The sequence below is a fragment of the Hippocampus zosterae genome, chromosome 16, assembly GCF_025434085.1.
Source record: "Hippocampus zosterae strain Florida chromosome 16, ASM2543408v3, whole genome shotgun sequence".
Lineage (NCBI taxonomy): Eukaryota > Metazoa > Chordata > Actinopteri > Syngnathiformes > Syngnathidae > Hippocampus > Hippocampus zosterae.
Window position 1 is genome coordinate 9,710,428 of NC_067466.1, and position 16,404 is coordinate 9,726,831.

At 41.5% G+C, this 16,404-nt stretch overlaps 1 protein-coding gene across 1 annotated transcript in view; it reads left to right on the top strand.

Moving 5' to 3' along the window:
- Positions 1 to 4,285, top strand: part of pcdh1a (protocadherin 1a) — a 69,370-nt gene extending 65,085 nt beyond the window's left edge. The window contains exon 5 of the mRNA XM_052047433.1: positions 3,380 to 4,285. Coding sequence (XP_051903393.1) covers positions 3,380 to 3,744 — 365 coding nt within the window. The 3' untranslated portion in view covers positions 3,745 to 4,285. The remainder of the gene's footprint in view (positions 1 to 3,379) is intronic.
- The last annotated feature ends 12,119 nt before the right edge of the window (positions 4,286 to 16,404 follow it).

Below are 16,404 nucleotides of genomic sequence, written 5' to 3' on the forward strand. Positions count from 1 at the left end.
CTTGAAACGATACGCATTCTCATGACGGCAACAGCTCTGACACGGCAGGCTGCAGTACCCGAATTTAGACCTCTCGCTTGTTTAATTATCGACACTATTTCACAAATAAAACCGTGCGAAAATTGAGATGAAGCACCAAAAAAAAAAAAAAAACGACGGCACTTGGAGTGTGAAAATAGCTGCTCTTTGAACATTGATGTTGTCTCCTGGTACAAGCGCAATATGCGCTTTGACATTGCGAGAAGAATATGTCAGACTTTGGCAGGCTGTGAGCTGCCGTTGCTTATTTTATGGCCGTTGATGTTGTTGATGAGCACTCAGTGGTCCTTGGCATCAGCGTGCATTTCATGCTTTCTTTTGGTTTCATTAAACATGTCCAGTGCCTTAAAAAACTGAAGTCAATTAGTCAAACTGTCTATCAATAACGATGTTTTGACCCTCTTTGCCCGTCCTTGAGTGGATAAAATATAAATGTGTTTACACCTACAGTAGGAAAGGAAAATATATTCTTAATTTCAACATGGGGGAAAACGAAAACCGTGGGTTTCAGTCAAGATGCGTAAATGATTTTTGGTCTTCCAGCTATGCGGAATTTGACACGAGGCGGCTTGGTGTGGAGTAAACCTCCTGGAAGCTGTGGAGAGGTTTTAATCAAGTGTGAAATCCTTTTGGAGTCTTTGCCTACCCAAGTGTGCACACGCTCAGACGTGCAACAATTCACTCAACTCTCCTCCCTTGAACATATTTTGTAGCATCGGGTCCATTTCACCAAAGTGATGCATGCAGACAATATTCTCGGACGAGATGAGAAATAAACTCCCGTCACCGTGTACGAGATATATCCGCACGCAGAGACAGTCTCCTATTTTCTCGGCTGTTGTTGACCATTTTAAATGTATGCATTTTCTGTTTCAACATTAGGATTGAATGAATTTCCAAAGTATCATTTTATTGACTGGAAATGATATCATTAAGCGTGAATATAAATAAATAAATAAATATCTTGATTACTTGTGAATTAAATGCCTTGAGACGCCATGAAACCAGCAATTAGGATTAAGGGAACAATGAGATTAAGAGCAACAAAAGGTAAAGCAACAAACAGCCTTTGGACAGCAATTGCCATTGTGACACACAATTGGCAATCCAGTACGGATTACCGGTATTTTGCACTTGCATGTACGTGGGATAACAATTAACAACAACAACAATAACAATTTCAAAAGTAGTACACTGGCTTGTGATATAAGCAAATGACATCGCTCGAAACAAACTTTTTCGCACATTTACATTCACCATATTTATTCCAAAACAGAATGTGAATGACACAGCTAACTTCCACCCGCGTTTAGCATGCGCATTCGTCGGCTTTGCTTTTACGTTTCATTTCCATTCGCTGCAGCTTGAAGTCAGTTCGATGCCGGGTAGTCAGTCAACAGATGTTTCCGACCAAGAGATTTATTTATTAAAGAATGGGAAACAAATCATAATAATAAATGTTATGCAACATGCCGGTTTTTGCCCTCTGCGGCGAGCTTGTTACTTAACCCAGAGAACAATTTCACCTAAAATAGGCATTATTATTTTGGGGGTTGTTTAGAAGCAAATGTCACATTTGTCAAATTTCCCCAAGGTCCAACAAACAAAATCTCCGGCAGTTATATAGACGAGAAATATTTTAAAGTGATTTTTACAGCTGCTATTTGTACTTCAAATGAGTTCTCCAGATGTAGAGCTGAACGCGGGTTTAAAAATCCTTATTACATAAAACGCTCAAAATCTTCTCAAAGGCTAGGACAACACGAGCTATTATGAATGATTTAAACCCTAGATTCCAGCCACAGAGGTTTGACATTTTGGGAGATAATTATCACTCCGCTGGTCAAGAATACAATACTGATGGTGAATCTCTGTTAAGATGGCATTTGCTCTTTGGGCTGCCTCAACTGCCTGTGCTCCTCCATCTCTTGCGGTTGCATCAGTCGCGTGCAACAGCATCATTCTTACCACCGAACCACCAAGCGCTACGCCTTCCCCACAAATACATCCGCTCAAACGCTTCACTGGCCTGTTTCTGCAAGAACAGACAAGGCACCCGTGATGCGCATTGCTCTTTTTATTTTATGTGCAACGTTGACATGACATCACGCTAATGTATTTATCAAAGCGATCAGAACCTTACGCACGGCTCGTGTCAGAGTGATGTTGTCTGTTCTGCGCTCTACAGACATTGATTGCGTGTCCTTGTCACACGATGAAGGGATAACACAGACAAATTCCAAACGCTTTCCTTTTAACCACCACCAAAAGTGTCATCCGTCAACAGGTAGGCCGCGTGACAAGTCAGCTGCCTGCTGCACTCGACGACGGGACTATTTCTCCTACTTAACATCATTTTGCATCATAAGCGGTCATTTCAAATCAATAAGCAAAAGTGTGCAGCATACTACATATTGGTTCATTTTAGGATCTTTTTGCATCGATTTAAATTCTACACCAATGGTTTGATTGTTTTTTTTTATGTTTTTTTTTTCTTGTTGGGTATTCGAGTTGACCTTACGAGAGGTTATCTTCATCAATACGGTATTTTTATAAGTCAAAGTTTCGTTGATGTATGTGGCTATTGGTTGGTTAGTTACTTCTGTGCTCGATTTTGGACTAACGAGGTAATAAAGCTATTGACAGACATTATTTTGTCATCAGGAGTTATTTGAGAGCTTTTTACACATGCAAATGAGGCCACTGGTTCATGGTCTCATTTAACTTTTCCGAATTAATTACATTAATTCGGAAAAGTTAAATTGCTATGTCGAGAATTTGTGCTTTGTAAATCAATAATTCTTGTGTTGGCTTCTCTTTCTTTTGTTTATGTATTTTTCCAAATGTTGATAAATTTTCGGGGGAATACGTTTTACATATATACGTATATTTGGAATCAGAATGCAAATTGCACGCGGTTGAAATCAATATGTTGTTATTGAAGCTGTTAACGGTCCGGTGATGTAGTATTTCAAGCACTCCGGATGAACTGCTGCTGGATTGCTGGATACTTCTAAATGACACAGGCACCGCACGCCATCTCCTGAATGTACCACATCAACTAGTGGACTACGCACAGTAGTGCTCATTACACGGCCATAGCAACAGCTACATAGCAACTGCTGCTCACTGCATAGCAACAGCTGCAAATACCTCAAAAGAGGGGAGTGAGCGGGGGGGGGGGGGGGGGGGCACGAGCGGGGGGAGGGGGTTCTTTGTGTTCCGTTGACACCATTTCTGATCGACAACGAGTTATAAGGATGTTTATCAATGTTTGTGTTTGATTAATGTGACATTTCTAAACAAACTAACAATGTCTTGTTCTCTCCTCTGCCTACAGACATTCGCTCACTGCCTGATGTGGCAATGACCGGAAACTGTACAACCGAGTGCAGTGAATTGGGCCACTCAGATGCGTGTTGGATGCCCGGGCATCCCTCTCCTGTACGCAGGACGAGGAACCCCCCGAAACTCTCCACCTTTGTGCCTTACCAGGAACGAGGGAGTCTGGGACGCCTGGCAAATGGCAGCGCCATTCTGGGTGGCGAAGAGCACCGGTCACGCCTTCCACCCTCTCGCAGTGCCTATACTAGCAACGATGCCAGTCAGGACTGCCCCTTGGAGGAGATGCCGCTCAGTGTAACCTCCGACTTCCCGCCCACCTCGCCGCCTGCCCACACTCCTAAAAGAGAAATCTATCTGTGAATACCCACCCGCTAAATCAGTGCAGAAATGAAGAAAAGATCAACCAGTGGCAGTGCAACAAGTAAGGCTGCCCACCTAACCAATGCCAATGCCCAGTTGAAATTAACAGTCGACAGTCATGCATTCAATTAACGGCGTGATCATTTGCCATCTCCACCTTCTATTAATTTATTCGCATATTTAAGGCAAATTCCCCAGTTAATTGATACACCGCATCGTTTATTTATTCGTAAGGACGTGGATCAAAATGAGCTCGGTGATTAATGACTACTTCAGTAGTAACTGCTAGCTTAATTGTTGTAGTTAGCCAAGTCCGACGCTGTCAAGTGATCTTTCGAATTTGAAACTTGTGATCAGTGCTCTTGTGCCATTGTTAGATCATTTTGATAGACGGCCAAGAAGGCCCTATCAAGTGGCATTATGCTTTTAACTAACAATCAAATGAAATGTTCTCTTGTTGTACAGTGCTGTAAATACATTTTGAATGGTGTGCTCTACATATATTTTTGTCTGGCAGAAGCTGATAAAAAAAAATAACAAACTCGTCATAATTTGGCTCCGAATTAAGTCATGTTGAGGTTTTCTTTGGTGCTGCTGCTGCTGCTGCTGTTTAAACCTTGATGGAAAACATCTCCGGGAGAGAAGCTCAATATTGTGGAAAGCATTTATCCGCGCCATATAATCGCAAACACCTTCAACCCCTAATCATAGCAAAATGGCCTTTACCTCTGCTCCCTGTGGAGTTTCACCATGGGTGGAGAAAGCTCTGCAGCAACATTTGAACAGACATTATGTTCCATTGACTCTCAGCACTGTGACTTATAGTTTATCATCAAAACGGTTGACTTGGCCAGAGTCCCCTGGAGGCACAATGACCAAATTGGGATTTTTATTTTTATTTTTTTATTGCCTCAAATCCTTGCGACTCAATCAAAATATACCAGTGTGTCTTCCCCAGCCCCAGCCCCTTCTTGTTTTTAAGCTCTTCGATATCCAGACAATCGACTTGCTCGGGCTTTCCATTCACGACCTATGAGGACGAGAATTCATGAATATATTAGTTATTTGTCCGGAAAAAAAAAAAGAACTCTTGGATCTTAAGTGTTTGATTGGAGTTCATGTTGCACTTAATGTAGTCCTCTTCATTCTGAGCACATTCTTTTTTTTTTTCCAAAGTATTCTATTATTCGTCTGGCTCTTTTCAGGGATACGTGCAGTGCCCTGTGTATCCACTTATTTGAGAAAGATGCATGGCCCTTGAAGAACATCATTCAAGTAAATGGCCATTAACATAACGTAAACAGACTTGTATTCAAAGCCAGCGTGCTCAATACATCTGTGATTCACCCCCCTGTGGAGACAGAAATGTCAGGATTTGTTCCTCCCAATGGAGATTTTCCAAGTCAACCTGAAGGATATGCTTGAAGGACACTTTGTATTAGTCAGTAATTGGAAGCTGGTAACGACTACATTAGCCTTTCTCGCAACATGCTACAGCGCCAGGCGCCAGCGTCTTTGATTCAAACATTGATTTGATGAGACTTGTAGATACCTTTCACCTGCGCGACAAAATTTCCACGGTCAGATTGTCACGAAATAAGAGAGAAAGATCCCCGGATAGATGCATCCTTATTAGGGTGAGTAATGAGTCCTAAGCTGCGCCGTGTGTACGTGAGGCACCTCCCCAGGACAAGGCACCCACCAAATAATGCACATCTACCCGCAGCACTATAATCAGTGAAAAGGATCAGCACTTACCTCATCACGCCGCTATTGAAAACTGCATTTAGAGTAATTGGAGTGAATACATATGGAAATTACTGGACATGGCCATGATTAAATAATGTGGGCGATTATCCTGCCTTGAGGGGGGGAAGAGAGAGAGAGAGAGAGTGAGAGAGCGCATTATGCCATTTTCAAAGCCATTTAGTGACTGAAATAAAATTCAAACAACAGCCATGATGCACTGTGATTAAACCCCCGCGAGTACCCCTCGGATAGCCGCTTCATGGCCCGGAAACAGCGGGTGTGATCACTGACCTGAAATTAATGACAAACTGAAAGACGGCAAGGAGTGATAAAGCCAATGCCACATCGCCTCAGTCACAACTTTTATCTGTTTGTGTCTTCCTGACTCATTTATTTAGGATCCGTAACTGCTTTGCATCCTTCTTCCATCAACACCAACCCCCAACCCCACTCCCCGGACCCCCAGGATTAATTCTAACCTGAATCCTGCCGAAGTACACGCTTATCACCGGCACATATCTGAAATATTTCTCCTCCTTGATCATCAAATTGGAGCAGGGATGGTCAGGTGTTCCTCTGAATGGAATAACAGGAGGCTGATTGACTACCATACAGCAAAATAACCGTTCTGGGTTTATTCTCTCTTGACGACCCATAAACAGACACCAACACAATGGAACCAAATTGACCTGCATGACACCCTTTGATTTGAAGCCTTACTGAACGACCCCCCTCTGAAATAGAAAGAGGATGACCCCGATCGAAAGGGAAAGGACGTCACATAGCACTGAAATACACCTAAAACATGTTGAATATTGTTTCATTTGTACTTTGCATTGATTTAATGTTGAATTCACTTGAGTAATACTTTGCCTCTCTGTGGTCCGTATTGTAAAGTGATCATTTTTGTGGACAGCTGGACAAATTACTGTGCTGAAATTGGCAAGCGGTTTTGTTTCTGTGTCAGTCAAAAGACTATTAGCGAAGCGGTTTGTGTGAAGAAAAAAAAAATCTCAAAATAATAAATAAATATATGTTGATGGTGTTAGTGTACATAGATCTCCACAACCCATTCGTCTGCCGTCAAAGCAGGCTGAGATTTTCGCATGAATTCCAAAGATAATTGGTTGAAACCGTTTACTGTTTCTTTTCTTTCAGTTTCTGAAATGACAGTGCTGGTTTATATTCGAAACAGACCCTACCCTCCTCAAACAGAAATTCAACTACACATATATATATTTTTTTTTTCTCTTTTTCACAGTCCATGGAAAACAAAGACAATTGCCTTGAGAATGTCTTTGTAAGAGAGAAACTAGTTGTTATCCTAATCATTGGTATATTTATATAGGACAAAAATGCTTGTGATGTTTTTGTACAGTTTTCTGTACATACAAGTGATGCTTTCTAAAAGTTCTGAGAAAAGCCGATGGCACATAAAAATTGTAACCCGTTTTTCTTGAGCTGTGCACATCTTTGCCTTGGTTGGATTGACCTTTGCTGAGTCGGTGTGAATGTGGCCGTTCTATGCCTGCACTGTAGTCATTCACTGGCTCCCACCTCCTGAAGACTTAAATCGAGTTATGTTTATTGTGAACAGTGGATCGTCTTATCTTACCGGTTTGTTCAACTCCTGTGTTTCAATTTGTTCCGTTTTAGCATGTTGACAACTTCTCTTGTAATACTGTCCTCATGAACTTTGTAATAAAATTACTTCAGGGAAAAAAAAAAACAACAAACTGTCTGTGATTTGTCTCACCAAAGCTATAGTCTGGAGAAAGAGAACAATTACGCTAGCGGAGTGGTACGTATAGCTGACTCTTGTACCGCCGGTAAGAATTGATTCTTACTCAATGCCCTGTTTGCAACAACAAGGAGAGTGACAGGAGATATGGTGTAATTTGCACTTTCGCCCGGAGTCAGCGAGTTTAGATAGAAAAGCTAAAACAAGCAGTTTAATTTGCATTGGTTGGTTGTTTTGGCGTGTTGTATTGTACGATCTTCAAATTTTACATTCACCTGACTTAGGCAGCCAGTTCGATTGTGGTTATCAATCAATCAACCTTTATTTACAAAGCACTTTTCAATACATAAAAAATGCAACTCAAAGTGCTGTGCAATTAAAACATCAAAACTACAGCACAAAAGGAGGACTCTCCACTTTACCTCCCAATATCCACAGATACATATTTCCACAAGCACGCCTTTGCTCGCGCGCGCGCGCACACACACACACACTATGAGTGGTTAATTATTAATTAAAGAAATCAAATTCCGCCCTTACTCTGAAGTTAGCAGCCAAACTGTAATCACAGTTACTGTTGTTATTAATGAATAATATATATATTTATATATATATATATATATATATATATATATATATATATATAATATATATATATATAATCTTGACTGTCAGCAAGACATGCTTCACCACTATCCACGATCTTAGCACAACATTGCTCAAAATGGCCCTCAAATAGTCCCAGTGAGGACATAATGCTTGAATATTTGTACTTTGTTCAATTCCCTACTCCATTTTCATGAGACTTTGCACAACAAGCACATAGAGAGATATGGCAGTTCTCCCAAATAAAAAAGGAAGAGTATCTCATTTCCTTGAGAAGAAAGATCCATTATATTGAGAAAGGACACACCCCGGGGCCTGAAGTGAGATAGTCCCAGGACCTGCAGTTAGAATTTCTATTACTTAAAAAAAAGAAAACAAAGTACTCGAAGTGGATAATCCCCATCCGATACTCAACCTAATTAGAGCGATTCTATAAAGCATTGAGGAGCTGGCTCCAACTCCACAATGAACACGGCTGTGTTGTGATGTTAATTTTAAGATGTTTGCTTGTCTTAGTTTGAAGCTTTTTTTATTTTTTTTAAACACGATGTGAAAGTCTCCTTTCAGTTTCTGAATGGTAACACTTTGTATTGCATTCCCAACAGCTTCAGTGCTGAAGCGGCTCTGTCGTGGAGGACAACCAAGCACATTGTACTGGCGCTAGAGTGTTTGCAATTAAAATTACTAAATTAATTAGGCGAACAGAACCTTTTTCATTTTAGTATATTCATACGAACACATTGCTGCCAAAACAAAGCGTAAACATTGTTCTGATAAGTGAAGGCTTTCTTGACTATTTTTTCCCCACATTTGTTTGGCTTGGTTCACCGTTTCTCTCAAATGTCAACGTGACATTCCAATCCACTCCCAGTTCCATTTGACAGGCAGATTTCTATAATTTGTTTTTTTCAATTAATAATTCAAATGAAATGTGATGGTTGCACACATCAGGGAGAGAAAATGTATCAATCTCCTTTTGGAAGTGTTCAGCAGAGTGCACTGAACCCCATCAAAGTCCTGTCATTCAAAGTGTTGACAAGTACTTTGGTATCTAATGAAAGCAGCTCACCGGAATTTACGCTTGAGCGAACTGTTAATATTTGATTTGCATGGATTTTTTTTTCTATTGTGTGGACGTTTTCCATCCTTTCCATCAGTCCACGTACACTCTGCTTCATTCACGAATCAACATGTTTTTTTTTAAATCACTCCACAGAATGCTTATCTTCTCTCTCTTGTTAAGGTTACTGACGACTCGATGGACCTGATTGAACTAGGCTGGATCTATGTTGCAGATATGGTATCTGTAAGTCAGTTTTTCTAGCCCAAAAAAAAGAAAAAGGGAAAAAGCATTTCAAATATACCCCCATTCTTACGATGCACACTTGGCGTCATCTTGCCCAAGGCGTATTATGTCACATTTGCGATTCATGTGTATAAGTTGTCTCATGACAGATATCTACCGTTCAAGCTGCAGATATCCGCTATGTCAATTACAGATTCTTGCGACCGAATTGTAGACATCTGTTACTCAAGTTGAAATATCTACTATTCCAATCTTCAGCAACCACCGCTCCTCTTGACCACCAGCAAGCATTTTACATTCCAAAAATGAAAAGTTACAATGCCGTTGTGGTGGCAAAATTGTCACTCCAGGTACTTCCATGTTGCATTTTACCAATGTAAGCAGGTGGTGCCATTTAAATATGCATTGTCTGCGCCGGAGTTCAGACAGTGATTCTTTACAAGTGTATGTTTGCAAAGCCTGTCAGCACCAGTTGAACATACAAAGTCAGCATTTTGCGCGCGCTGCTGTGAGCTGCTGGCAAGCTCTTTAGGCAGCATTGGGAATGTTGCAGTTAAGCCAATTTTCCAAACTGGAATGCAATATTTCATGTTGCCTTTCTCTGATGTTTCCGAGGCTCCGAGCTCATCCATCTTGTTTCGCTCATTGTTTAGCCCTTGCTCACCCTCTCTGCCTTTTGTGTTGGCTCTCTCACTAACCTGCAACAAAAAAATGCTCTGCAGTCTGCTGATGAGCTCTAGCGGCATCCCCTTCTAGTGGAGGCGCAAGGCGATTCAATATACTGTGGCTTTTCGGGGGAGATTATGGTAGTTGTAGGGCTGAGTATGTGTTTGTGGACCTCTTGGGAAAGAAAGATCATCCTGGGTATTTGTAAGAAATTTCCCCATAATATATTTCCCTCAAGCTCAAGCACAGGGCAAATCCTGTGTTTTCGCAGCTCTCAGATTTTTCTACATCGACTCAGATTGTTGTTAAGTCTGTTATCTGTTACTCTCCACTGTTGCAATAATGTTCCATAAAGGTAGCTGTTGCATTCTAATAATTAGTGCTTCCCAAATGATGTCAGAATAGTTATTGAAAGGCATAATTTCCGATACAGCTTACACCAATGAATGCAAGTGTACATCATGTTGGTGCTCTCTTAATGTCCGAGTGAAACTCTACACACGAGCCATGTTTCGTATTGCCTCCAACTGATCAGAACACTTATAGGTTCACTGCATGATTAATCGTGCATAATGGCTTTCCTACTTGTAAATAAAACGCCTTTGTTCTGGAAGGCCGCATTTGTAGTGGTTTATTTTTCTCCTATAGAAAGCTTTCCCAGCAATTGAACAATGAGACGTTTGGTCGGACAAGAGAATAACCTCCAAATGAGCAATGTAGCGTATGATTGCGATGCATGGTTTCCCCCAATCGCGGTAGATGATGAAAAGCATCCAAGTGAACCATCCTCCAACCATAGAAATCCCGATGGTTTTGGTATGACGGATGGGGAATGTCTGTGCTTGTCACAGATCTTGTTCACCCTGATGAGAATGTAATGAGCCACGAGAGCAAAATTCCTTTTTTGAGTTCATTTCTTTCTTCTTTTTTTTTCACTCTGCAGGATCTGAACTCGCCATGCTTGAATTATAATTTGCTCAAGAATAAAACACAAACAAGGGTAACGTAGTATTGTCGTTATTCGATTCAATTGGAATTCCACCCTCACAAAGCGATAACAAAGTGAGGGCATGCGGCGACGGTGAGTGTCGGTTATACAATACAACCTCGATTATCCTTTGCGCTGAAGCTTCTCACTTAGATGAACACGCATCTTGTTGTGCACCCCAGCTCGTTGAATCATGCGCCAAACAAAAGTGCACCACCTGTGTCGAAGGCTTGGTCGCTAATAAGCTGCTGCACTACAGAGCATCAACAGGGGTTGTCGAGGACTTGGTACTCTTTACTTGGGTACCCCTGTGGTAGAATGTTTGTTTTTCCAAATGCCCATGAGTAGCATAGAGCGGGTCCATAATCTCAGTCACAGTTGCTCCAAGGTGGCAGTAGAGATACTATCTTGTGAATATGTCACTAGCTGCTGTCAATCAGACTTGAAGATTGATAAAGACGTGACATATATTTTCACCTTTATTTCTGGAACAACAAATACCGACATTACTTTTTCCATTTGAAAGGAGTGATGATTTCATTTGAATCTTGTTCCTAACCACATTGCAAATGATTAGCATTCTTTGGGGGGCACGTAAGGCAACCAGATGTATGACAAAAAAATTAAACACAGACAAACGACTGTACCGTGCCTACATGCAAAATACATGGTCATTCATTTTTCAGCAGACATTTCTCAGTGCATGTATAAATGATGCACAAGTCAACAAGAATGGGTTTTCAGAAAACAACAAAATAACCACATACTGCGATTTTTTCCCCCTCCCCATTGCATAGGGCATAGGTGTCAAACTCAGGTCCTGGAGGGCCGCTGTCCTGCATGTTTTCCAAGTCTCCCTGTTGCAACACACCTGATTGAAATGATCAGATCATCAGCAAGCTCTGAGCAAGCCTGACATTGAGCCTGTTCATTTGAATCAGGTGTGTTGCAACAGGGAGATTTGAAAAACATGCAGGACAGCATAGGGCTCTCTTGCATAAAATATAACAGTCAAGGATGGCACAAAACTGCTAAACAGCTAACCAACATTAAGTACAATAACTCATTTAACAAAACAAAAAAAACAACCCTGATAAAACTTCCTATGTACATTTTCAATGAAAAACGGACGTTTACGACCCTGCAAAACACAGGAAAAAACGGTAAAGGGAGAAACAGAAACAAAAAAATAATCAAATGAATCAAGCGCCCACTCAGAGTGTGGTCGTGGGCCCCTACCCTAAGTCAACAGGGAAAGGCTCTAGCTCACCACCCTAATGATGAGAGAGGTAGAGGAAATAGCTAGATGTAACCACATTACCGAGATTGTCGATTGAACTCTCGTGAGTGCATGGGCTGAGAATCGCAGCAGGCAGAGAGGGTATCTCAAAACAACACGTCCTGACATTTACAATGCTGGACTTATAGATGCAATTAAAAGGCGTATTACCATGCCACTTGAGTTCAGGTCTAATTAGTCTCCCTTTCATCCAAGTAATGGGGTATAAGGAGTCCCGCTTCTTCTCTCAGTCAACCTTGTTTTGTCGGATGTAGAAGGAACCCAATCAATATCATGTAAATGTAACCATGTACACTGTAGAGGCTTCTGTTTTGTTTTTGATTTTGCGGGCACATCTTTTTGAATAGCCCCCGGGGCTCGCTTGTGTTACTCTTCGACGTCTCCCAACTCATCAGTGAGTCAAAAGAAACCTGTCATTTCATGGTTTTGTCATAGTTGTGTGTTTATTTTGCTTGCTTTTGGTGCAGTGGACGTCATTACTATCCATCCATCCATCCATCCATCCATCCATCCATTCTCTACCGCTTATCCGTGGGCGGGTCACTGGGGCAACAGCTATAGCAGGGAAGCCCAGACTTCCCTCTCCCCAGCCACTTCTTCCAGCTCTTCCAAGGTTATCCGAAAGTGTTTCCAGGCCATCTGGGAAACATCGTTTCTCCCGCGTATCCAGCCTTTGGCCTTTCGCAGGTGGTGAGCCCAGCGAATGTTCCACCTCCAGGACTGGCTCCAGAGGGGGCCCCCGGTGATCCGTATCAGGGCAAGGGAAAACTGGATCCATATGTCTTTTCTATCATTATGGGTCTGTGAGCCATCTGGTCCCTCACCAAGGATCTGTTTGTCATGGGAGACCCTGCCTCAAACCACTCCTAGGATCAATGGACACAAAAACCTCTCCACTACGGTAAGGTGATGACTCAGGCATGGGGGGGGGGGGGGCTGGGCGTCGTCATTACCCACGTAGCTAAAACTAAAGCTAGCTATACCCGACTCAAACCACAGTGACCACGGCCAATAATATACTGATTTATGATGCGCAACATTATATCATATTAAAGTAACACTTTAAATTCGATATTTTTTACAAAAACCTTATCGCTGAGGTTGAAGTAGCGAGCGCATTTTTAAACATAGCATCGCTTCGACCGTACATGTGCACATCTCGTTCAGCTGCTGGATCACTTCTCTTGCTCGGGAGGATCAGCAACCAAACGCCTGGTTACAAAAGCAATTTCCAAGAAATGGCCGACCACAGCGGCACAAGTTTTGAGGGTGCACTGAAAACGTGTGATGAACCATTTCCGCCGACATTTCAAGGTAAGTGGAGCACCTGAAGATGATGATTATGATGCTGATGAGAATGAAGGGGATCAGGAGAAAGTGGGTATAATTACAGCACTGCCAGTGCCTGAGTCACACTTGGCACTGGGGCTGCACGCCACACACACACATTTCCTATCAGTCCTTCATTGTATGTGCTTAGCGGATTTTTCCTGCACTGTGCGGCGTCGAAATTTAGCACCAACATCTTGAAATCTGAATGATTCTGGGAGACCCACTCGTTTTTCCACTCGATTCTTGATTCACAATGCCCAAACCTACTCATAGAACCTCTCAAAATGGAAAAAAAAAACCTTAAACTGGAGCACCTACGTTTCACATTCACGTTAGGTTGATTGTTCCAAATGTGCCAAAGTCATACCCCTTTTGAACTTCAAGTTGATCATTGGTCACATTTGCTCACCATGTTTACTCCACAATTTCCACTTGCTCCTAAAGCTGCCCTCATTCTCTTTGAGACAATTAAAATAATACATAACGACAGGAGACACTCATTCTCCTCCACTACATTGTTGTCTTGTTCGCATTCTCAACAATCGTTTTCAGTCTTTCACGCTATTCTCTTTGAAGTGGAAAACCCAGCAAGTGGAGTTGAGCTAAGTCAAGCGAGTAACTTACAGAAGTAACACACATAACTTTGACATTAAAGCCCAAAATAGATGCTATGTACCTGTATATTCAAATATCTGTGAAAAACAAAGCGTTTTGGTTTGTTCATGTAACTTAAAAAAATTGTTCCAGGACATTTTAAAATGTATTGCAATTAAAGGAAAGGCTCCCAATTCATCATCTATTACAGTTGACATTTTCACTTCCCTTTTGGAATAAAGGATGACACAACCGCTACCCATTGGCTGCTGGGAATTTCTCCCGTGGCTTCTCAGAATAGCTCGGTGCTGCTGCCTTTCTTTCTATCAATTATTAATGTGTCAATGTTCTTTTGGAGACCCTCTCACATGAGGGATGTGCTGTCTCAGTGTTGTAGTTATTATCTGCTTTTTGACTCATGGAAGTGTTTTTGTATTCAGGGTAGTCACCTAGAATTGTGTGAGGGAGACCCAAGACCCTGTGATAATCGACAATCCGATAAAGACGGGCTGGGCTGATGATAAATTAAAGATGTTAAATCCAGTCAATAGCTCCAGCTCATAACTCTCGAGCTTCCTGGCTTCTAATGTTTTACTGCCCATAATATTTTTACTGTGTACAGGATGTACGCTCGCATTATCTTCCTTAAGATGTGAAGTTGCTCTAAGATTCAGCATTATGAGAACCTATTTTCGAACTCATATTGCAGTATGGTAAAGAAAAAAAAATGATGAAAGACTAACTTGTAAGAGCACATAGTCAATTGTGATATTAATTTTCATAATCCGAATTTTGTCGTTTATGGAGTAATTTCCTCAGTATGTCCGATTGTGCAAGAACAACAACATGTGCATTGTATGGTTTGAAACTGAACTTTGTTTGACTGAGTTTGACACTTTCAAAATTAGACGATACACACAAACGGTTCGATTGGAAAACTCCATTTGCATGTACACAATTCCATCCATCAAATATCATAGCCGGTGGATTTATGGCAGACCTTAACAACATTTAATCCACGAAGAGAAGAAGAGAAAGGCAGAGGGCGTGTTCTTAGCATTTGGCTCAAAGTTGTGACAAGTTTATCTAACCCGGGATGTCACACCAGCGTGCAGAGTTGACGATCATGAACTTTGTCAGTAATCTGATTCGTGTGCATGAAAACAGTAACGCACCCCTTAGCAGTCCGCCAATATCTTGACCACAGTATCCTCTGCCTTATTTCCTCTTCTTTTGAACACACCAACACCACTAACGCCATAAGCTTCACATTTCCAAAAAATGTTTCCTCCTCATCATGCTTTACTTCAGTTTTTCCAGCCTTGAAACATTTGAACAAATACAACAATTACAGTGTACTGTAGGCATTTATTATAGAGCGTCAGGAAGCACAGCAGGGCGACATTGCTCTCCTGTAGCATTTTCCTCTAGATGAAAACACGACTTGGCTACCGTTGCTGTTGCCTTGGAAACCTGGTCACTCGCACTCCCTTCCCCACACTCTTCCCCACTCGCTTCATTAAGTGCATTGCTACTGGCAATTAGAATGAAAACCAGCGGCAGGCCTGGCTGTCTTGAAATGCAGTCTCCAATTAAATACGTTCAAATAGCAATGCTCCTTCAAGCTACATCTGCTCTCTATATAATAAACCACCCACCTGGGAGCTATGTTCCTAAAATCCTGCACATTGGTTGCTATGTTGATGAATTACCTCAAAATCCATGTTTTCTATTCTTTTTCTGTTTTTTTATTTTATTTTGTGTGAACTTGTTTCAACATTACGAATCGCCCAGCTACATGTCTTGCCGTGTTACTGCAATGCTTTTTCAAGCCTGCACTATACACATATTGTAAATAGGTAAATCAATGCTCCCAGCACGCCTATTTCACGGAAGGGGAGGTTGATCCACCCCAATATGCTTCCTTGTGTGTGTGATTTATTAGTAGAAAAGAAAACTAAGAAAATGTTTTGTCACCTGCCAAATGCCTTTTCTGTTTAACAAAGTATTCATTCCGGATCATTCACTTCGATGTTTATAACTCGAATCATCGGGGGGCAATATTCGTGAAGGAGTGAATGACATTGCCTTTAAGTGGATATGGGCATTGGATATGTTTACCGCGGCGACACGGGAGGTGGATTGTGTTGTCCTGTAATGAGACCTTTATGGTTTGATCCTGCACAGGAGTTGTTGTGTCCTTGAGTCTGATGCTTAACACCTAACCACAACTAACGCCTTCGCCACCTGTGTATGAATGCAATGGAAAAGCGTAATATCAGTGTAATCCATTTACCATTACCTTTCACATTGTTGCTTGCTCATGTAGGAAAAATAAACACTTTGTGCGATGAGTCCATTAGCTGACACACAGCCTT